Genomic DNA, 24,684 nt, shown 5'->3' with positions numbered 1-24,684 from the left:
GTGGTTCCTTGGGCCAGAGCCCGCCTGTGTCTGCTGCAGGATGCCCTGCTTTCGCGCTGGAATCCACAATGAGACTGGTGTGCAGGAGTTCACATGGATCCTTTGGCCCCCATCGGTGGTGCATGTTCTGGCCTCCCTGTGCTCTGGCCTCAGGAAGGGTCTGTCGGTTTCTTCTTCCGGGTCCCCATTGCAGGACTGTCAAGTTCGGGTCCCTCTTCTCTCGGGGGTTCTCTGGCATCTCCCCAAGATGTTGTATGCTTCTTATGGGGGCAGGGAGGGGGGCAGGGAGGCTGCAACCTCCCTTGCGACTGCTGTGTCCTCTGTGGGATCTGAGTCTGGTTCTCCACTCACTGGCTCATCTGATCTATGAACCCCTGGATGGGATTTCTTTGAGAGATGTTGCCGTCAAGACCGCTTTCCTTGTTACTGTCGCTTCTGCTCAGGTTCTGTCAGAGCTTCAGGCTATATCATGCAGGGATCCTTTGCTCCGCATCACGGAGACTGTGGTTGTTTTGAGGACCGTGTCTTCTTTTCTTCTGCACATGGGGTCAGCAGTCCATGTCAACCAGGTAGTTTGGCTACCCACTTTTGTTCTGTCAGGTTCCAAGTCTAAGACCCGTGTTTTGCGGTCTCTGGAGGTGTGGCTTCTCCTTTTGAGATACCTTGAGGCTACTAACGACTTCCTTCTGTCGGACCATTTGTTTGTCCTGGTGGGTCCCGCGCACCGGGGTTGGTTTGCTTCCGAGACTACCTTCTCACGTTGGATACGTGCGGGCATTTCCGTGGCCCATGTGGTGGCGGGGAAGCAGCCTCCCCTAGGGGTGAGGGCTCACTTTACTGGAGAAAGGGCTTCCTTGTGAGCTGACTCTCATGTGGTCTCGCCTGAGAGAAGGACCGAGATTGTCCGGCAAAGTTACACGAGAAAATGGAGTAGATTCTGCGCCGTTCACGGAGGAGGGTGTTTATGAGCAACTTGAAAAACTGAAGGTGGACAAAGCGATGGGACCAGACGGGATCCATCCCAGGATACTAAGGGAACTCAGAGAGGTTCTGGCGAGTCCTATTAAAGACTTGTTCAACAAATCTCTGGAAACGGGAGTGATTCCTGGGGATTGGAGGAGAGCGGATGTGGTCCCTATTCATAAAAGTGGTCACAGGGATGAAGCAGGAAACTACAGGCCGGTGAGCCTCACTTCAGTTGTTGGAAAAATAATGGAAGTGTTGCTGAAAGAAAGGATAGTGTATTTCCTTGAATCTAATGGGTTACAGGATCCGAGGCAACATGGCTTTACAAAAGGTAAATCGTGCCAAACGAATCTGATTGAATTTTTTGATTGGGTGACCAGAGAGCTGGATCGAGGACATATGCTAGATGTAATTTACTTGGATTTCAGCAAAGCCTTTGATACAGTTCCTCATAGGAGGCTGTTGAACAAACTTGAAGGGCTGAAGTTAGGACCCAAAGTGGTGAACTGGGTCAGAAACTGGCTATCGGACAGACGCCAGAGGGTGGTGGTTAATGGAAGTCGCTCGAAGGAAGGAAAGGTGACTAGTGGAGTCCCTCAGGGTTCGGTGCTGGGGCCAATCCTGTTCAATATGTATGTAAGTGACATTGCTGAAGGGCTAGAAGGAAAAGTGTGCCTTTTTGCAGATGATACCAAGATTTGTAACAGAGTAGACACCGAAGAGGGAGTGGAAAATATGAAAAAGGATCTGCAAAAGTTAGAGGAATGGTCTAATGCCTGGCAACTAAAATTCAATGCAAAGAAATGCAGAGTAATGCATTTGGGGATTAATAATAGGAAGGAACCGTATATGCTGGGAGGAGAGAAGCTGATATGCACGGACGGGGAGAGAGACCTTGGGGTGATAGTGTCCGAAGATCTAAAGGCGAAAAAACAGTGTGACAAGGCAGTGGCTGCTGCCAGAAGGATTCTGGGCTGTATAAAGAGAGGCGTAGTCAGTAGAAGGAAGAAGGTGTTGATGCCCCTGTACAGGTCATTGGTGAGGCCCCACTTGGAGTATTGTGTTCAGTTTTGGAGACCGTATCTGGCGAAAGACGTAAGAAGACTTGAGGCGGTCCAGAGGAGGGCGACGAAAATTATAGGAGGCTTGCACCAGAAGACGTATGAGGAGAGACTGGAAGCCCTGAATATGTATACCCTAGAGGAAAGGAGAGACAGGGGAGATATGATTCAGACGTTCAAATACTTAAAGGGTATTAACGTAGAACAAAATCTTTTCCAGAGAAAGGAAACTAGAGGACATAATTTGAGGTTGAGTGGTGGTAGATTCAGGGGCAATGTTAGGAAATTCTACTTTACGGAGAGGGTGGTGGATGCCTGGAATGCGCTCCCGAGAGAGGTGGTGGAGAGTAAAACTGTGACTGAGTTCAAAGAAGCGTGGGATGAACACAGAAGATTTAGAATCAGAAAATAATATTAAAGATTGAACTAGGCCAGTTACTGGGCAGACTTGTACGGTCTGTGTCTGTGCATGGCCATTTGGAGGAGGATGGGCTGGAGTAAGTCTTAACAGAGATTTCGGCAGTTGGAACCCAAGCACAGTACCGGGTAAAGCTTTGGATTCTCGCCCAGAAATAGCTAAGAAGAAAAAAAAAAAAAAATTTAAATTGAATCAGGTTGGGCAGACTGGATGGACCATTCGGGTCTTTATCTGCCGTCATCTACTATGTTACTATGTTACTGAGGAGATTTGTCGGGCTGACATGTGGGTTCCCTTAATACTTTTTCCGGGTTTTACCAGCTTGATGTGACAGCTATGGGTGATGTGGCCTTTGGCCCTTCTGTTCTGGTGCCAGGCTCATTGGGCCCCCCTGAGATTTAGGACTGCTTTGATATGTCCTGCAAGTTCTGCCTCCAGAGGGATTATACAAGAGTGAAAGATTAGGTTTCTTACCTCTGCTAATCTTCTTTCTTGTAGATCTCCTCTGGAGGCTGAACTCACGCCCATCTGTTTTGTCCAATTCGCAGATCGCCTGCCAGTAACTGGTAATTTGGCTTTCTCTCTTTGACCAGTCTTAGAGAATGACACGGTGGTTGTTACCTGCGGCTAGCTGCGAGTAGCCGCGGGTAACCCGCCAAAACGGGGAAAGAAAAATAGCAGTCGCTGCGGGGACGGGGACAAGGCCATTCACCGCCCCGTGGAGCGGTGAATGGTCTTGTCTCGGCATGGAGGCATCAAGGATCGCGCGGTCCCCGCAGCCCCCAACCGCCCGATGGTAGCGTTTAGCCAACTCCCTCCCTCCACCTCACCTTAGTTTGCAGGCTTTCTTTTTCGGCGACCTGCACGCTTTCAAAGAGCTGCACACGCGCGGCTGCTGAAGTTGTTCAATCTTCTCCTCTGCTGCAACTTCCTGTTTCCGGTTGCGTCAGAGCAGAAAATTAAACATTGAGCAGCCGCGCGTGCGGGTTGCCGAAAAAGAAAGCCTGCAAACTAAGGTGAGGTGGAGGGAGGGAGATGGCTAAACACTGCGGTCGGGCGGGTGGGGGTTGCTGGACTGCGCGATCGCGTGTGTTCCCGGCTCAAACTAGGAAGGAGGGAGTGAAAAGAAAAAAAATTCTGGGCCAAGGGGATAAAGAGGGAAAGAAAGAAACCCACAGCAGGAAAGAAAGGGGAAGACAGGCAGGTGAGCCAGATGCTGGAAGCAGGGGGTGGGTGGGAAGAAAGAGGGAAAGAAGCTAGATGGAGTTGAAAAGAAGAGACACACTGGTATGGAAGAGGAAGATAGGGGAAATCTGGACACAGGAAGGTAACAGAAAGAGGGGAAATTATGTGCATGGGGCATAGGGACAGAGACATAAAGGGGACATGCCATGGGGATGGTATATGGACACAGGGGGGGGCAATGCCAGATACATAGGGGAGATATTAGAAATGGGGAAAACAGGAACACAGAAGCGAGATGGTTTGTGGGGATGGGACAGGGACCGAGCTCGCAGGCTCCAGCGGCTTGCACAAATTACATTGTAACGTGCCACGAAAATAAGAGGGAGGGAGGTAGATAGGCCATGCGAGAGGAGCTGAAGGGTGGTAGAAAGGAACAAATGGTAAAGGAGGGAGGGAAGGGTGGTGGTGGAAAGGAATAGAAAAGACATTGAAAGAGGGTAGAGAGGAACAGACCTTGAAGGGAAATGTGGAAGATAGAGTGGGGAGAAGACGCTGGAAGGGAAGAAGACAGATGCCAGACTATGGGGGAGCGGAGGGAAGAAGATGGGTGCTGGACCAATTGGGGGGATGAAGGGAGAGGCACAGTAACAGCAAATGGAAGACGCAGAGAGAAGACACACAGTGGATGGAAGGAATTGAATGAGAAGATGTGGAAAGCAGAAACCAGACAACAAAGGTAGAAAAAAAAATTATATTTATTTATTTATTTTTTGTTTTAGGATAAAGTAGTATATTAGTTATGTTGATAAAAATTTATAAACAAAGCCCTGCCAGCTGAACATCTCTTTCTCTAGTTCAGCAGCAGGAACTTTGATTTATAAGAAAGGAATAAGCTAAATATTACAGTACTAAGGCTTATATGGATGCTGCGGGGACGTTGACGGGGCGGTGAATGGGATGGCAGTGGTGGTGACAGGGCGGTGAAAGGGATGGCGGTGAAGGGAATGGCGGTGACGGGGCGGTGAAGAGGATGGTGGGCCGGGGAAGGGACAGTGACGGGGACAGATTTTTTTCCCCGTGTCATTCTCTTAACCAGTCTCGCTAAAATTTCCCTGAGTGTCCTCTTATGTAAACTGATGGGGTTTTCAGGGTCCTGGAGTGGTGTCCCTTCTGCTCTTTAGGCTGTGTCTTCTTTAGTGACCTGTTCCTCAGTTTTGCAGGTGTGAAATGTTTCAATTTCTTATTATCCTAACTTGGCTTTTTTTGGCGGTTGTTGATTATGTATTTGGTTATCTTGAGCAGCATTGATTTGTAGCAGAGAGTCCCCACACCCCCCTCTCTTTTTCTTATGTTTCCTGTTTGTATTAGAAACTCTTGGCTTTGCTACCTACTGAACTTCAAGGGGAGTGGCCACACAGGTGACCTCAAAGAGGGGGGTTGGTTTTATTTTTAAGTTCTGCAGCCAAGGCTGGAATAGATACACTACCCGCTAGTTCAGCTTCCAGAGGAGATCTACAAGAAGGAAGATTAGCAGAAGTAAGAAAACTAATCTTTCATTATCTGATATCTGAGCCGAGACACACCAGTTCAGATAAGTGTTCCATCTTTGTTTTTTGAAGAGTTATATGGACAATTTAATGTACAATAGAAGCCGTAGCGCTCAATATAATGTACTGTAATTAAGAATCTAGGTACTGTGTCAGCGACTCCGTATCGCTGTATGCTGGCCTGTTGAAGTATCTATGGGCACACTAAAGTCTAAAAATTATTTACAAATCAGTTTTGCAACACATTCAAGTTTGAAGATATAAGATTCCTTTGACAGGTTTTGTGCTTTTTCTTAGATGGATTCATATGGCAATTTCATCAACGTACATTACTTGTGGCAAACAGCCACCCATTTCTCTTAAAGCTCATTTAACTATAAGTGTGACGGCTTTCTAGGCAGAGACTAGGGCAGTGCCACCCAAAGAGATCTGTAGAGCACTTATTTGGTCTACTTTCCATACCTTTACAAGATTCTACAGAATAGAAGTCGTAGCTCGAGAGCATGCCACTTTTGGGCCCTTGGTTTTACAGGCAGGCTCATCTGTCCCACCCTAGGCATCTGCCACTGTTTTGGTACATCACCTAGAGTACAGACTCTTATTTTTATGTAACAGAATGGAAGATAATGTTCTTACCTGGGTAATCTTGTTTCTGTTAATACACATAGGAGTCTGTATAGTCCATCTTGTCAGTTGGCAATGTGCCTGCTTTCTGCCTCGGATAAACCTATAGTCCGGAACTGGAGTTTTTCTCCTCTCAATTGGAAGTGCGCATATAATCATATATGACTAAATAAACCATAAGTTTGTTGAGCGCCTGGGCTCCAAATGTGTTTGTTGTTTTGTTAACAGTAGGGTGGTTCATTGATACACCTATGTTATTAGTTCATGCTATTGTTTCGGTGAAATTCCCCTCCTTCTGCTTTCTTCTGTTATAGTGGATATTGATTGCTTTGGCACAAACTGAAAAGGGTACTATACTCCACTGGTGAAGGAGGAGGAGCTGAAAGATGTGATTGACATCCTTCTGCAACAGTTTGTGATCAGAAGATATTCACCTAGAGCAGTGGTTCCCAACCCTGTCCTGGAGGACCACCAGGCCAGTCAGGTTTTCAGGATAGCCCTAATGAATATGCATGGAGCTGATTTGCATGCCTGGCATCTCCATTATATGCAGATCTCTCTCATGCATATTCATTAGGGCTATCCTGAAAACCCGACTGGCCTGGTGGTCCTCCAGGAGAGGGTTGGGAACCACTGACCTAGAGTACAGACTCCTATGTATATTAACAGAAACATTATTCAGGTAAAAATCTAATCTTCCATTCTAATGCAGTAGTTCCCAAACCCCGGCCAATCAGGTTTTCAGGATATCTGTAATGAATATTCATGAGTTAAATTTTCATGCATTGCCTCTATTGTATGAAAATATTTATTACAGATATCCTGAAAACCTGATTGGCTGGGGTACCCTGGGACAGGTTTGAGAGCCACTGTCCTATTGCATTGATGAAATACTATCTCCTCATCTTGCCAGACCAGTCCAGAGTAGTGGGTCATGTCTCCTTACCAGCAGATGGAGGCAGATAAAATGAAGTAGTGCAGCTAAGATCTTGTAAATATTTTTCTGCCTTCAACAGATGATACAGGTTGGACTAGTTCAGCATGATATTTGTGGTAACAAGCTTTATTTCCCTGAACGTGCATTATGGCCTATGAACAGTGGTTGAGGCTGGCTGGTGTACATTCCCAGGAGTTGGATTATGATTCTTCTCTTAGTTGAGCCTGAAGGGGTTTGCTGCTCCTCCATAGCCATGTGACTTGGCCCAAGGGCCTTTACTCAGCAGGATTATCTGGCATAGGTTCCCATGGGGCTTTACCAGAGGGAGATACCTCTTCCCTTCCCTTCCTTTTCCTCTTTTCTCTCTCTGCAAAATTTAAAAAAATACAATTATTTTGGGCTCACTTAAACTTTGTTCATTTGTTAAGGGAATAAAATTACTTTAAAGGAAAGAGTTTCTTGCAGCAGCAGATGTCTCTACCTAAACAAGAATTGGGAAATTACCCAGCCTTCTTAATAGCATAACAGGAGAGCTATCTGAAATAGCAGCTAGTTTTGAAGGTATCTTTTTATTGTAATTGGAATTCTTCTATTAATGCAGGGATCTAGCCTCCATCTCCTGCCCATTATCTCTCTGGGCAGAAAAAGAAAATTCCAAAAAATAATAATTGCAATAAAATACTGTAAGACCAGAACAGAAAAATACTACTCTTTTGTGCAGCTAATATATATGTAAACATCATCATTATTTTACCTCCCACCACTTATATAACCCCCATTTTATTTTATACACTATGGTGTGAGAGTTCTATGTTCTGGATCTCGCACCTCCATAGAATATACTTTAAAATTTCCTTCCCTCCTCCCACTTCTCTTCCTCCCACCCCAGGTTGCCAATACAGTCAAGTGAATATATATTCTGTCCAATGTATTCAAAATCAGACTACAAGCCCTCAAACATAAGGATTGTATGGTAAATTCCCCAAATCAATAACATTTTAATATATATTTGTCATCACAAGTCTCCAGCTTTAGAAGACTATGGAAAGTATTTTGCCACTGCCAATATGTGGGTTGAAGTTTCCTGTATCCAAACCTGTAAAATATATTTCTCTGAGGACAAGCAGGCATATTCTCACATATGGGTTACATCATCCACAGAACTTGATACAGACACTACCAATTGCATTATCACTTTAAGGCCCCCTTTTATCGAGCCACGTTAGGATTTTGTTTTTTTTATCGCAGATTGAGCTCCAATGCTCAATGGCCGGCTATAAAAAATCTTAATGCAGCTTGATAAAAAAGGGCCTACATTTTTTAAGGCAACGCCCACAACATGAGCTTGCTAATGCTTTCCTGCTCGATGTCAGCTCATGGAACCTGTAGTTCTTTATTTTCTGTGGAACTGAGAGGCTGTATTTTCAGTGTTCTTTTCAGTGCGTTAAATGTTTTTTTTGTTTTTGGATGCCTTCTCGTTATTATTTTTCTTTGTTGTTGTTTTTTCCATAATTCTTCATTTTTATCGTATTCCTCTATTTCTTCCAACTTTAGTTTATTTTTGTCAAATTTTTTGTGTTTGGCCATGGAACCACTTCAAGTCCTTTTTTCTACCCGAGTGCATCAATCTTGTTCAGACTTTGTTTTCATTGAGCTGACTGGGCCATTCAACCCTTTGACTTTGTGTTGACCATTTTCCCCCTCCATATCAAAATCAGTACTGAGCGACTTTAAAAAATGTTTTCAATGCTATAGGACCATTTCAGACTCCGCATAACTGGTGTGTCCAGTGCCTGGGTCCTCAACATCAGGACATTAATTGTGTCCTTTGCTCCCGTAGGCAAAATTAGTCACTTAAAGTCCACAAATTACAATTTGAAAAACTTTTTGGTACCATGTCGGCATCAACATCAAGCATGGCTGGGGACTCGGATCCTGATACCCAGCCTTCTGTGATACTGGCATCAACATCGATGCTAACTCTATCAACACAGCACATAGCATTGGGCTCCATACAACATCAAGACTCTTCTTCATCTTCATTGATGTCTCTGTTGTCGAGGAATATAGCATGTAAGAAAGCTAAGAAGCATAAACATTCTTCCTCTTCTAGGCATACCACTGCATCTCCCAAGCATCAGCTTCATTGACACTCCGATGACCTTTCTCCATCTATTCAGATGTCTCTACAGAGACATACTTCAGCCCAGTCCGAGGATGCATAAGTGTCAATCGAGGACAAGATCATACACTCCTTCTTGTCATCAAGCATCAGAGCCCATGCAGACCCACTGTCATCGGTAGGAGAATTATCCTGTTTCACCTTGATGCACCTCGATGCAGGATCAATGCTTTCCTTGATGCACACTCCATGATTATACCTAGAAAAGAGTACTTTGAGGAGTCTGAATCAGATATCTCTATCCACTCAAGTAAGGAGTTGCCAGAATACTCAGCAGAGGAGTCCTACGGTATACTTTCAAATCTTTTTCTGGCTCCTCCATGACACACATCTCCATCTAAAAGCATCTCTTTTTCTAGCTTCATAAGACAGATGGGGCAGGCATTGCCCATGAAAATGGAAACAGAGGAGGAACCTTGTTCTGAACTCTGTTTCTTGAATTTAAACCACCACTAAATAAATGCATTAAGGTTCCTTTACACAAAGCTATAAAAGACACTTTATTTAAAAACTGGGAGACTCCCTTATCAGTACCAGTAGCTCATAGAAAAATGGACTCAATGTACAGAATACAGACATGTCCATAAGCTGACAAAGTACAACTTCAACACCATTCACTAGTCATAGAATCTTCCCTCAAGTGTAAACACAGCTCAATCATATAGAAATATGAAAGTAGGTAAAGACCATATGGCCTATGTAGTCTGCCCAACCATACCATCCACTCCCCTCTTCTCCCTTAGAGATCCAACATACTTGTCCCAAACTGGCTTGCTTGAATTCAGATACTCTCTTTATCTCCATCACCTCCACCAGGAGGCCATCCCAAGCATTCATCGCCCTTTCCGAGAGGAAATATTTTCCGAGGTTACTTTTGAAATTTTCCCCTTTCCACTTCATCCTATGACCCCTCATTCCAGAGCTTCCTCTCAATTGAAAGAGACTCACCTCATGCACATTTTTGCCACATAGGTATTTAAATATCCCTATCGTACCTCCCCTCTCCCGCTTTTCCTCCAAAGTATACATATTTAGATCTTTAAATCTATATCTGTGTGCCTTATCCTGAAGACCACCAACCATTTTAGTAGCCATCCTCTGGACTGATTCCGACCTCTTTATATCCAGAATTGTACACAATATTGTATGGTCTCAATTCCCCAACATACAATGGTCCGAACTCAATAAACTCTACAAAAAATACAGCCACGCCTCCTGTGACCTCAACCGCTGCCCATCATATCTCCTTACTACCGCCAGTGTGAAATTCCGTACTCTACTTCTGCAATGGATACAAACTACACTCACAGATGGCATTTTCCCTACTGACCTCAGCGAAATCATCATTACACCAATTCATAAAGACCCAAAAGGACCAATGGACCAGCCTTCCAACTTCAGACCCATTGCCTCAATACCGCTATACATCAAAATTACAGAAGGCCTAGTAGCCAAATTCCTCACAAACTACCTAGACGATCATAACTTACTCCACCCCACGCAATCTGGCTTCAGAACCAACTTCAGCACTGAGACACTACTAGGCTCCCTTATGGACACAGCCAGACAACATCTTAGCACAGGAAAAAAAATGCTGCTCATACAACTGGACCTAACTGCAGCATTTGATCTAGTTGATCATAACATCCTTCTTCAAATCTTGGATGCAATAGGTATCTCAGATAAAGTATACTCTTGGTTTGAAGGCTTCCTAAAATCCAGAACCTACAGAGTAAAATCAAACAAAGAAAAATCTGAGCCTTGGTCAAACCCTTGTGGCGTACCACAGGGTTCCCCACTATCCCCTACTCTCTTCAACCTATACACTGCCTCTCTTGGAGTCTACCTGGACAATCTAGGCATAACCACCTATAGTTATGCGGATGACATCACCATCCTCATACCATACGATCAGCCAAAGACCACCACGACAAATTTACTTCATAGTACACTAGAAACAGTTACGACCTGGATGAAAGAACACAAACTGAAACTCATTCTCGAAAATGACAAAGTCCCAACCATAACCAACTTAGAACTCAACTCAATCAACTACCCAATCCAGAACACCATAAAACTACTAGGAATGACAATAGACAGATGCTGTACTATGCAATCGCAAATAAATAAAACAATACAGAAATCCTTCGCAATAATGAGAAATCTGAGACAAGTCCGGAAATTTTTTGAAAGAACACAATTCCAGCTTATAGTGCAATCCCTTATCCTGGGACTGCTAGATTACTGCAACATCCTCTACCTCCCCTGCCCTGCTACTATGACCAAACAACTACAAACAATCCAAAATACAGCTCTGAGACTCATCTACTCATTGAGAAAACATGATCATATCACAGAGGCTTACGTAAACTCACACTGGCTACCAATCCAAGAAAGAATACTATTTAAATTCTACTGCATGATATTCAAAACCCTAAATGGAAATAGCCCATCCTACCTAAACAACCGCCTCATCCAAGCAACCTCAACCAGACATAGAAAAACTCACACCACCACCAATCAAAGAAGTGAAAAGGACAAAACAATACGATGGCCTCCTAGCCACTCAAGCCGCAAAACTAGACAACCAAATCTCCAACCTACTGTTAACCACTCCAGACTACAAGATTTTCAGAAAAGAAATAAAAACTATACTCTTCAAGAAATTCCTGAAACAATCCTAACTTCAATTACACTTAACAACTCTAGAAATGAAAAATGACCTACTCTTTACAACTCTAGAAATGACAACTGTAACCCCCATTTAGATATCTTTTGTAATCCGCCTTGAACCGCAAGGTAATGGCGGAATAGAAATCTCTAATGTAATGTAATGTAATATTGAGGTCTCGACAGAGTCTTATACGAGGGGCATTAGTACCTCCTTTTATCTACTGGCCATTCCTCTCCCTATGCTCCCAAGCACTCTTTTAGCTTTTGCCATCATCTAGTCACCTTAAGATCATCACATTCTATCACTCCCAAGTTCCATTCCTCTTTCTTGTTTCTGCTGCTTGAGGCAGAGAAGCCAGAACATTGGACTCTTGCCAAATGTATGTTCCAGTCTTCAATGCTTCTTAACAGGATGATGGACTACAAATTTTACATGTCCATTTATTTCAAATCTTTGGTAAAACAATTATTGGATTTTGACCAATATCTTCCTCCAGAACAATTGAAGCAGTTCCAGCAGTTATCAAAGAACTTGTTCACTACAAGAAAGTTCATGGCTAGAGCAGCATTTAATGCTTTCAGTGTTTCTTCGAGAACATCTTTAGAAACCATTGCAATACGTAGACTGGCCTGGCTTCAATTCTCGGATCTGGAAACTTCAGTACTTGAACCCCTTTCTAATGGCCCTTGCTGCAGATAAAATTTTAAAAACACAAGGATACTATGACGACTTTATCTAAGGTACAGACCTAGCAATCTTCCCCATCTAGGAGATATTCCACAATGTCCAGATGTTCATATTATTACAACTCTAAATCGCTGCGGTTAACCTTCTTCTTCCTCCTCTTCTAGACCTTCCCCTCAAAGGTCCTGCTTGAAACAACAGAAATCACAGAAATCTCTATCTCAGATTCAATCCAAGCAATAGTCATCCTTTTCACTCTCTTCTAGAGAACATTGCCAACATTTACTTTACTCTTCCTCCAAATCTTCCCATAGGTCAGAGTTCTCTACTTTCATCAACGATAGACTCTAATTACATCAGACAAATAGTAGCTCAGGGATACACCCTACAATTGTTAAGAAAATCTCCAAATCACCTATCAAAAGAGTCTCTTTTCAACTCCCCTCAGAAGACCCTACTTCACAAAGAACTCTCAGCCCTTCTCTAGCTAAATGCCATAGAGCCTATTCCTTTACAGGAGAGGGGCTGGGGGTATTTTCTGATACCAAAAAACACCGGAGGCCTTCAGCCAATTCTAGACTTCCAGGGCCTCAACAAATGATCTTGAAGGAGAAGTTTCACATGGTCTTTCTGGGAACTCTTCTGCCTCTTTTGGAAAAGAACGATTGGCTTTGTTCTCTAGATCTCAAGGAAACTTACACATATATCCATCCTTCCTGCACAGAAAGTATCTTCACTTTCCGATAGGATCTCGCCACTTCCAGTACAAAGTCTTACCCTTTGGTCTGGCTTCAGCTCCACGAATTTTCATAAAATGCCTTGGATGACTGGTTGATCAAGGCTTCACCATTGCTGCTAGCTCAACATGTCATCAGTGCAACATTCATCTCCAAGAGCTGCTAGGGTTTACCATAAACTACTAAAATCACATCAGCATCTGACCCAGACATTGGCGTTCATAGGAGCTGTCTTGGATACTGCTCAGGGTTGGACTTTTCTACTGCAGCAGAAAGTTGACAATTTCCTTCACTTGTGCCAGACATTTTTCACCCTACTATGCATAACAGCACATTAGATGCTATGCCTTCTAGGCCACATGACCTCCACAGTACACATCACTCTGCATGTTTCCATCTCAAAATGCCACAATGGACTCTGTCAACCCAATGGTCTCAGGTCACAGGATTTGTATCTGTTATAATCCAAGTCACCGAAGCGCAGAATCTCTACATTCCGCAGATATCCAAAGGAAGGAGAAACAAAAACAATGGAGAACCAGCTTGGCTATCTACAGAGGTGAAGGATGCAGTGAAACGTGAAAAAAAAACAACGGAGGCCTGGAACTGTCACAAGGTCGACCAGAAAAAGTGTCACAAGGCAGTAAGAGACTCCAAAAAGGTCTACGAGGTAAAAATAGCCCGAGAAGCCAAAAATTTCAAGCCCTTTTTTAGATATATAAAAGGGAAAAAACCAGCAAGAGAGGCAGTAGGCCCTCTCGATGACCAAGGAAGAAAAGGGTGCATCAGGAAAGACAAACAGATTGCAGATAGGCTAAATTAATTCTTTGCCTCTGTCTTTACCAATGAGGACACTGCAACAATGCCCAAAACAGGAAGGGTATTTGAGGGTGAAATAGAGGAAAGCCTCACCACAGTGAACGTGGATTTGGACCAAATATACTACCAAATTGACAAGCTAAAAAGTGACAAATCTCCTGGGCCAGATGGAATTCACCCGAGAGTGCTAAAGGAGCTTAAGGTCGAAATTGGAGAACTATTGCAAACCCTAGCTAACATGTCAATTAGAACCGGGCAAATACCAGACGATTGGAAGATAGCAAATGTCATCCCAATCTTCAAAAAAGGATCGAGGGGAGAACCGGGCAACTATTGACCTGCGAGTCTTACGTCGGTTCCTGGGAAGATGGTTGAAGCACTAATCAAGGACAGCATAGTACAACACCTGGAAAATAACGACCTGATGAGAGCCAGTCAACACGGCTTCAGGAAAGGGAAGTCATGTTTGACGAATTTACTTCAATTTTTTGAGAAGGTGAACAAACAAATCGATAGCGGAGACCCGGTGGATATAATATACTTGGACTTCCAGAAAGCGTTCGACAAGGTTCCGCATGCAAGGCTTCTGAGGAAACTACAAAGCCATGGAATAGAAGGGGACATACTAAGATGGATAGGCAAATGGCTGGAGAACAGATTGCAGAGGGTCAGCGTAAATGGGAAGTTCTTGGACTGGGAGAAGGTGACAAGCGGTGTGCCCCAGGGCTCGGTTCTCGGGCCCATCTTATTCAATATCTTCATAAATGACCTAGAAGAGGGAACAACAAGCAATATTATCAAGTTTGCAGATGACACAAAACTAGGTCGGGCAGTTGGGACACAAAAGGACAGCGAAGAACTGCAGAAGGATTTGAACCAGCTGGAGAAATGGGCGGAAAAGTGGCAGATGAAGTTTAATATAGAAAAATGCAAAGTAATGCACCTGAGCATGAAAAACAAGGAGCATGAATATAAAATGTTAGGTGTAACTTTGGGCAAGAGCGAACAAGAAAGAGACCTGGGGGTACTGATAGACAGGACCCTGAAGCCGTTGGCTCAATGCGCAGCGGCGGCAAAGAAAGCAAACAGGATGTTGGACATGATAAAGAAGGGGATCACTAGCAGATCGGCGGACGTCATAATGCCACTTTGCAGAGCAATGGTCAGACCACACTTGGAATACTGTATCCAACACTGGTCTGCCTATCTAAAGAAGGATATAACCCTACTGGAGAGGGTACAGAGGAGTGCCACGAAACTAGTAAAAGGTATGGAGAATCTGAGCTACAAGGAACGACTCAGAAAACTGGGTTTGTTCACCCTCGAAAAGAGAAGACTGCGAGGGGATATGATAGAGACTTTTAAAATACTAAAAGAATTCGACAAAATAGAGCAAGAAACATCGTTATTCACATTGTCAAATGTGACACGGACAAGAGGTCATGAACTGAAACTGAGGGGCATCAGGCCCAGGACAAATGTCAGGAAGTTCTGTTTCACATAGCGAGTGGTGGATGCTTGGAATGCTCTCCCGGAGGAGGTTGTGACGGAGACCACCATTCTGGGATTCAAAGGTAAATTGGATGCACACCTTCTTGCAAATCACATTGAGGGATACGGGTTAACAAGGTCTTCATCAGGGAACACCTAGCTTAGCCTCCGCGTGTGCGGGTCGCCGGTCTAGATGGACCTAAGGTCTGATCCGGTGAAGGCATTTCTTATGTTCTTTGTTGCTCTCTCCAGTAGTGGATATTCTTCCCATCCTCACTCGAGGTCTTCTCTTTCAACCTTCTTCACATCAGAAACTTCTTGCCATAGATGCTTCAGTGTTAGGCTGGAGTGCTTATCTGAACAGCCTCTACACTCAAGGCATCTATCTGCTCTCCTCACAAGAAAACTCTCCATATAAATCTCGAGCTCTGAGCAATATGCAGTGCTCTCAAAACATTCCAGGGCTGACTTCTCCATAGTAGTCTTCGTCAGAGCAGCAATCAAGTTACCATGTTCTATCTGAACAAACAATGGGACACTGGTTCTCACCCTCATTCCTTGGAAGCAATGCAAATTTGGGGGAAACTGCCATGAGGAGAATGTCGTGAGCAATTAATCTGGGAGGGAAGCAAAATGTATTAGCCAACAGACTCAGCATATTCCTTCAGCCTCATAAATGGTCTCACAGCATGACCGTCTTGTAATGTATTTTCTCCAAATGGGGAACTCTGGAATAGTTCTCTTTGCCTTCCCTTATGGGAATGAATCAGAGTCTTAGGCCATCCCAGTGTATCCCAGGATGCACCGGGAAAGAGAAGGCCCATTATTTTGAAGAGGTGGGCCTGCTGGCAGGAGGGAGTGGACACCTCTCCTGTTGGTCATCTAAATAAGGTATTGGGGGGCGGGGGTGTCTGAAGCAAGAGGGAGTGAACATCCCTTCTGCCAATTTTCTGTTGTTGTTTAAAGTGCAGTTGGAGAGGGGGTCTCAACTTGAATGTGTTCTTTTTGTTGTTGTTTTTATGAGGACAGATATTGTGTGTGTAGCACACGCACATCTGTTCCCATTTAAAAAAAAAAAAAAAAAAAAAAGCTGTTCAGTGCTTTTTTTAACACTACTGGCACCTGCAGACCTGTCTGAGATTTTGGAGCATTTCAGAGAATTAAAAACCAGTGTATCATTTTAGACAAATGGGTTATCTTCTCCAGGTCGCAAGCCTCCTACTTTACTGAGAGCAACCCTTCTACTTTACTGAGAGCTCGGGATTTTGGATTTTTTCTATAACCCTCATACTTTACTTCTGCATGCAAGCCTGGAGAAGTGTTTCTGTTCTGCTCTGCCTTATCTCTTTATTTTATTCGTGTTATTTTCAAATTTCTTCAGTTTTTGGTGCTTGGAGCTTCCCTGTTTGTGGGTCCGGCTCTACCTGCAAGGAAAAAAAACAGACATTGGTCTGCAGCTGCAATCCCTTGTACATGTAGGCCAGCCTGCAGAAGCATTTTTGGAGCTCGGGCTGTCCCCAGTTAGTGTCAATCACCTACTGTTTGACTCAGCAGTGTCTCGCACCTTTTAGACCCCTTTGTGTATTTGTCATAATTAGATTGTAAGCTCTTCTGATCAGGGACCATCTCTTTCATGTACAATGTATAGCACTGCATGCACCTTGTAGCGCTACAGAAATAAATTGTTGTTGTCGCACGGTGCCAGCTGTGTTTTTGCCTCCCCCCTTCTGGTTGCGCATCTGTAAGTGTGCAGGGGTTGGGGTTCAGTCAGATGCTGTGTCTGCATCAGGGGGTGTCAGAAATAGCAGTTTTCAGTGGTCTGTACTTCTCCTATGTTCCCCTCTTCCCCTAAATCCTAAATTTGTTAGTTTTTGCATTTAATTTTGTTTTTCTAGTGTTTTTTATTGGCGCCAAAATCCTATCAGCAGACATTTTGAATTTTAGCAGTCTTTTTTTTCCCAAAGTTCTCTGTAGCTTCAAATCTACTAGTTTTGCCTCAAAACTTGTTGGGATGGAGTCCTTGGGCTCTTTTACCAATAATCCATGCCAAGAATGTACAGATTGTGCGCCTTAGGAGCATTCTTGTGCCACGTGCTTTGCCACATGTGCAGGAGAGGTGGGAGCGTTTGGCTTAGCCTCTCCTTTGCACTCTCGGGCTGAAGAAAGGGCAGCTAGCCTGGTGGTTTGAGCAGTTTTATTTTCTGGTCCTAGAAACAGCGACCATCCTGCAGAACCCAAGAGATGCAAATTAGTCATCTTCAGGTGACTCTGCGCTACCTGGTATGGCTTTTTCACCTGAATTAATCAATTTAATGTGGAAAGTCTTTCAGGCATGCCGTCCTTCCAGGGTGAAGTTGCTCTGTGCTTTGGACGCTGCAAGGGACGGTGCGACCCCTCTGGGTGCATTTACCTCTGTCTTTTGCTTCTCAAGTCCTCGGAGGTTGTATGGATGAGGACACAGATGATGATGAATCACTGTTCCCTTATTGTCTCAAGATGCACCTCTCATTTTGGGGGATGCTGGCTCACAGCGTGGCACTTTGGATCCTGGGGATAATCCCACTATCCTGTGCTTATTTAAGCCTACAGCTCTGCTGGATCTCATTTCTGAGCTCCCTGCGTGAGGTGAATTTAGACTGTCAGCCTCTTCCATCTTCTCCTTCTCTCTTATGAGTAGAGTGAGGGTTCAGGCCAATACGTTTTCTTGACATCTGGACATTAATATTTTAGTCACTGAGTAGAGTAGTGAGATTCTTCTGAGGGGTTCCTCAATGTTGTGAGAGCCATGTCTCAGCTGTATCCTATAGCACAGGAGTGCCAACAACTTTTTACTCAGCCTAAAGTGGATTCCTTGGTTGCGCAGGTTACTAAGCGCACCTCTCTTCCGAGTGAAGGTGGTGTGGTGCTCAAGGATTTGCAGGACCACTATGTGGATGTGGTACATAAGAGGCTTTTTGAGGTGTTGGCCTTGGGCGTCAAAGCAACCTCAGCAGCGTCCTTTGTGACACATGCTTGTCTTTCCAGGCTATGTACTCTGGAGCATGAAGGAGAGGATCCTGTTCCTCAGCTCCTTTTGTCTGGAGTGGATTATGTGGTGGATGCTCTCTACGACATTATTCGTGTTATGAGTAAAACGTCAGCTTATTCTGTCTCTGCCTGCAGAATGCTCTGGATCAGACAATGGGCTGGAGATTTCACTTCTAAAACTACTCTCAGCTGACTTCCTTTTAAGGGGCAGTTGTTATTCAGAAAGGGTCTGGACGATCTTATGACTTGTGTAGTAGACCATCGAGCCAAGATTTTGCCTGATAGCAGACCCAAACCCTCTAGGGGCTCTGGTCGCTCTAATTTTCATGGCTCCAGATGATCTTGGCACCTCCACTTCCCAGAGATTTCCCAGAATTACAGACGGAGGTTTTCCGGACCCAGACGAAACCAGTCTTCAGTGCCCCATGCCATCCCCTCCACCAAGAAATCGCAATGATGCCAGGTTGAAGGCAGTCCCTTTCAGAATAGGGAGCCATATTTTCTATGGGTCTAGGTTCAGATTTCATCTGACCGTTTTGTACTGGACATCATCTAGAGTGGCTACAATCTGGAATTTCCCAGACCTCTAACAGATTGGTTTATGAACTCTCCTTTGGGGCGCCTGGACAAAGCTTTCTGAGTGCAGATCACTATGAGCAAGCTGCTAGACATTCAGGCCATAGAGCTGATGCTGTCCGAAGACTTGAGCTTGGGGCATTGATGATACTCAATATACTTCATCGTGCCAAAGAAAGGCTCTGACAATTGGAGACCCATTTTGGACCTTACACATGAATGTAGCGTGCAGAATTCCACTTTTTGGCATGGAGACAGTTTGATCTGTCATAGCTGTGGTGGTTCTGGGAGAGTTTCAAGCCTCTCTAGATCTGACAGAGACCTACTTGCATATTACCATTTTCCCAGAACACAGAAGGTTTGGACTCTGCCATTTCAGTGGGAAAACAAAGTCTGAAGACTGTCCAGGGAGGGTATGCACGATTGAATATTCTTTATAGATTGAAACCAATACTCTTGCCTTACGATTTTAGATCAGTTGTTCAAGTGTTAATACTTCCCAGATAGATTACTGCAACATACTTCATCTTGGTTTGGCCAAGACAAAGTGTAAAGCATTGCAGCAATTGATGAATTCAGCAGCCAGGTTAATTGCTGGTACACCCAGGATGACCCATATTATGCCTGACTTAAAACAGTTACATTGGCTTCCATTACAGCAGAGGATAAAACAAAAGGTGTTATCTACAGTTCACCAAGTTTTGTACTGGTCAGCTCCATTGTGCTTTCAAAATCTTTGGAAAATATGCCAACCAGGAAAAAGGCTGAGATCTGAGGAGGGATGGCGTACATAACAGATAGAGAACAGAGAGTAAGGACGAAAGCTTCAATGTTCTCAATAGCTGCTGTGAAATTGTGGAATACACTTCCTGGGAGTTTGAGACTTTGTACTGATCGAATGACTTTTAAGAGATTGTTAAAGCTCAGCTATTTGTCAATGCCTTTATGTAATATCATAGAAGAGGATAGCTATATTAATTCTGTAATATGGTTATGTTATCAATAATAGAAAGGAAAGTAAGATTGATAATAACCTGATCTGTATGCCGTCTATTTTATTATTGTGTATGTTCCTTTGTAAATCACTTAGTTTTAGGCGGTCTATAAATTTTTAAAATAAATAAATGTTCTGGAACAGCATTTCCAGTTCTCAGCACTGCCCGTTGGCCTGGTGACTGCTCCCCGCATATTTATTTATTTATTCAGTTTTCTATATCGTTCTTCCAGGGGAGCTCAGAACAGTTTACATGAATTTATTCAGGTACTCAAGCATTTTTCCCAAAGTGTGATGATGGTGATGGCAGCCCACCTTTGGAAGATGGGTCTGCAGGTTCATCCCTACCTGGATGACTTGTTGATCCGGGCTCCCTCGTTGTCTGAGGGTTGGTGCACAGTAGATTTGGTGATCCAAGTCCTAGAGGATGAGTTGGATTGTAAATTACCAAAAGAGCCATTTGTTTCCAACACAATCCCTGGAGTACCCAGGGGTCTTGTTCGACACGGCTGCAGGCCATGTCTGTCTTCCAAAGGCACACAGACAGAAATTTTGTTCTCAGATATGGTGCCTTCTAACCAAGCCAGCTCTGTCAGCTTGGGACTATCTTCAAGTCCTAGGTTCCATGGCAGCCACATTAGATGAGGTTCCTTAGGCAAGAGCCCACATGCGTCCCTTCCAACATGTTACTCACGTATTGATTTCCATAGACACTCATTACAGGAGTCTTTTTTACCTTGGACACTGGAGGCCTATGCCAGCATGGATTAATGGCTCCGCCCTCAGTCCCTTACCAAGGGTATGCCCCTTCGCAGAACGTCCTAAGTGGTAGCAATTTCAGACACCAGTCTCCTTGACTGGGAGCTCATTGCAACCATTATCCAATTCAAGAGTGTTGGTTGCCCATCCAGAGGAAGTGGTCGATCAAGTGGCTGGAGCTCTGAGCCATTCAACTAGTTCGGGTGAAATTGCAAAAGATTTTGGAAGGCCAAATGGTCTTCTCGGACAATGCTACAGTGGTGGCATATGTCAATCGCCAGGGCAGCACCGAGAGTGCCCAGCTATCTCCAGAAGTCCACCTGCTCTTACATGGGTGGAATGTCATCTACAGGTGCCCTTGGCAGCGCATGTAGCAGGAGTGGACAATGTACAGGCCAATTTCCTCAGCAAACAGACCGAGGATCTGGGCAAATGGATGCTGTTAGCATCAGCATTTCAAGCCTATGTTTGCCACTGGGGTAAACTGCAGTTCGACCTCATGGCGACAACAAAGAACAAAATTGCGGACAAGTTCTTCAGTCAAAGATCTGAGCCTGGAAGCGCAGGTCTGAACGCTCTAGTCCAGTTGTGGCCAAAGAACGTACTTTTATACGTCTTTCCTTCCTGGCCCATGATAGGCTAAATCCTTCAAAGGTTGCAAATCATTGGGGAATGGTCATTCTGGTAGTTCCTGATTGACCACGTAGACCGTGGTACATGTATCTGGTGCGTCTTTGGATGCATCCCGGGCTCTGGCTACAGGTGCATTTTGATCTACTTTCCCACGGTCCAGTGTGCCTAGAAGATCTGGATTGCTTTGCTCTTATGGCATGGCTCTTGAACGTGAAGTGTTAGAATGCAAAAGGCACTCAGCAGTGGTCATTTCCACTCTCCTCAAGTCTTAAGAAGTCCATTACAGTCTCAGCATATGCTAAAGCGTGGGAGATTTTCCAGCATTGGTACACCCAAGAACACGTAGAGCAATTTTCAGCTCCGGTTTCTGTGGTGTTGCTTTTGATAGAGAAGTCTGTGTGCGGTGGAATGAGACAGTGATCATCTGTAATAGTCTCATTAACAACTGGCTCCGTGTTTATTCACTAGAGTTTGGTTGTTGAGTCTGAGCTTTTCACATACGCTAATATTAATTATGTATTTAAAAGAAAAGTTTTATTAAGATATTTGAAGTGATAAATCTTTATACATATTCTCTAAACACACAAGGCTGGCAAAACGATGGATGTTTTGAAGCAGCTGGGGTTTGTGCATAGACCATTCATCCTACTCACTAGATCAGACATGGGCAAACTATGGCCTGCGGGCCATCCAGCCTGTTTAGTTTTTTAATACAGCCTGCCGAGAATGACACCTCACCAGCCGCTTTCCTTTCTCCTTAAGGGCCAGCGGTGCACAAAGCAAGCGTGAAGTTTTCATGCTCCATCCTGGGCTCGCGCTTCTCCCTTTGTCCGTAGCGTGTGCCACCATATTAAAAATCTTTGTCATTAGGATTTTCAAATTCCAAACTTTAAAAGTACTGTACTAATAATAATTTTATTGTTTATATACCTCCTAACCAAAAATGGTTCTAGGCGGTTTACAACAAATAATAACTAGTGAGGAATACAATTTAAAAGGAAAATACAATTCTAAGTAATGTACAATAAATAGGAACTGATTCTACAGTGAAGAATATGATTTAAAAGAAAAGTACAATTTAAAAGAATGGTTCTGAACGGTTTACAGCAAATAAGAACCGATCGTACAGTAAAAATGCAATTTAAATGGTGATACATTGCATAAAAGAAGCATGGAATTTTTAAAAGAGAATACCTGTTAGGATACAAATTTTTCAAGTAGTTGGGTCTTCAATAATTTTCTAAAATCAAGATAAAAAGAAGATCCTAACATAATTTTACCAAACCAACCATTCAATTTAGCAGCTTGAAAAGAGAGAGTTCTCTCCAGAAATCTTTTGTAACGACATAATTTAACAGAAGAAAATGTAAATAAACAAACTCTGTGTGTGATCTTATTTGAGTGGTTCAGAGAAAAATGGGAAACAAGATATCCAGGTGACAAGCCAAAAATAGATTTGTAACAGATACAAGCAAATTTAAACAAAACTCTGGCCTCAATCGGCAGCCAGTGATGTTTCAAATAATGTGGTGTAATATGCTCCCATTTTTTCAATCCAAAGATCAATCGAACTGCGGTGTTTTGAACCACTCTCAATTTTCTTAAAAGCACCCAAATAGATAACATTACAATAATCAAGAATACTTAAAATGGATGACTGCACTAACAAATGGAATGAAGCTTCATCAAAGTATTTCTTAATAGTGCGAAGTTTCCAGAGCACAGCAAAGCATTTCTTCAATAATAGATCAGTATGATGTTCTAAAGTGAGATGTTTATCTATAGTCACTCCCAATATTTTTATAGACTGTTCTATAGTATAGTTGAGCCACAAGAGACTCAGATATTGTAGAAAACCAAATATAATAAAATAACACTTCTACAAGGGTTAGATGTAAACTGTCTTTATTATACCATCAGACAGTTTTATTACTATGGTATAGTTGAGACCATTCAAGTGTATCAATGTTTCTTTAATCTTATCATTGGGGGTTGCAAGAAAAAATTTAGTTTTTTCTGGATTTAGTTTCAATTTAAAAGCAATCATCCAACATTCAATCTGATTCATAATGGTCACTAAGAAATTTGTTATCTCGACTGTCAGACAAGTTAGCGGTATAATTATTGTAATGTCATCCGCATAAATGTAAAATTTAAGACTTAAATTATACAAAAGATTTCCCAGTGAAGCCAAATAGACCCAAAAATCCTTGAAACCAGTTTAAGATCTTTCCCGAGATTCCAATAGATTCCAAGCAGTCAATAGCTACTCTGTAGCTTTGTGATAGAAGGAACCAAATCCAAGCATCAAAAAGGAGATAAAAATTCTTATAAGATAGACCATAAATTGATGCAGTTTTGCGTTCCATTTCATTTCACATTTTGATTGAGATGGTAGAGATCTGTATACTTTTGGGTGTTTTGCATTTCTGTTTTATGTATATTGACAAGTGGGAGGGCAAAACTATGACTAACAATTTATTCTTTTCTTTCAGGCTGGAGTCTGTTCCCAAGAATTCTATATCTGCCTTACCTATGAACCCTCACCCTGTGCCCCCACGAGTACCAGCAGACTTGCCCCCAATATCTGTCGCCAAACAACTCCAGATGGTACCTCGAGGCTCTCAGATGTACCCTCCTCAGCAGGCAGATGTGTTCTATCAGGACCCTCGAGGAGCTGAGCCAGCCACCTATCCTCCAAGTAAAGGAGCTTCTTCTTTTCCTTGACTTTTCTCTGAGATTAATGTATACTGGTTTTATTCCAGAAGTGTACAAGTTGAAGCTGAATTATAAAGCAGTATAAAAATCAAGAAAGTTAATGGCCAACTTTTAGCGATTCTGACCCTCACTGGTACTTCCTGGTGATGGCCAAGGCTGTTTGGCTTCCAATGGTGGCTTTTGTTCTTGCTGATAAAATTAAACTGTCATGGGTTAGGTGGCAAAGTTCATTTGTGGATTAGGAATTGGTTATCTGATAGAAAACAGAGGGTAGGGTTAAGTGATAATTTTTCTCTTTGGAGGAGAGTAAACAGTGGAGTGCCGCAGGGGTCTGTACTGGGACCGGTGATATTTAACTTATTTCAAAATGATCTGGAAATTGGAACGTCGAATGAGGTGATTAAATTTGCAGATGACACTAATCTGTTAAAAATTGTTAAAACACATGCGGATTGTGAAAAATTGTAGACGGACCTTAGGAAATTAGAAGACTAGGCATCCAAAAGGCAGATGAAATTTAATGTGGACAAATGCAAAGTGATGCACATTGGGAAGAATAACCTGAATCACAGTTATTGGATGCTAGGTTCCACCTTGGGGATTAGCGCCCAAGAAAAGGATCTGGGTGTCAGTGTAGACAATACGATGAAAA

At 43.3% G+C, this 24,684-nt stretch overlaps 1 protein-coding gene across 4 annotated transcripts in view; it reads left to right on the top strand.

The window, feature by feature from the left end:
* RC3H1 (ring finger and CCCH-type domains 1) overlaps positions 1 to 24,684 on the top strand; it is a 446,950-nt gene that overhangs the window by 198,573 nt on the left and 223,693 nt on the right. For all 4 annotated transcript variants that reach the window (XM_033915444.1, XM_033915446.1, XM_033915443.1 and 1 more), the window contains one exon: positions 23,810 to 24,015. In XM_033915444.1, coding sequence (XP_033771335.1) covers positions 23,810 to 24,015 — 206 coding nt within the window. The remainder of the gene's footprint in view (positions 1 to 23,809; positions 24,016 to 24,684) is intronic.

Source organism: Geotrypetes seraphini, chromosome 12, assembly GCF_902459505.1.
Source record: "Geotrypetes seraphini chromosome 12, aGeoSer1.1, whole genome shotgun sequence".
In the NCBI taxonomy this organism is placed as follows: Eukaryota; Metazoa; Chordata; class Amphibia; order Gymnophiona; family Dermophiidae; genus Geotrypetes; species Geotrypetes seraphini.
The sequence above is the reverse complement of the archived record's forward strand: the minus strand, read 5'-3'. Positions and strand labels throughout refer to the sequence as shown.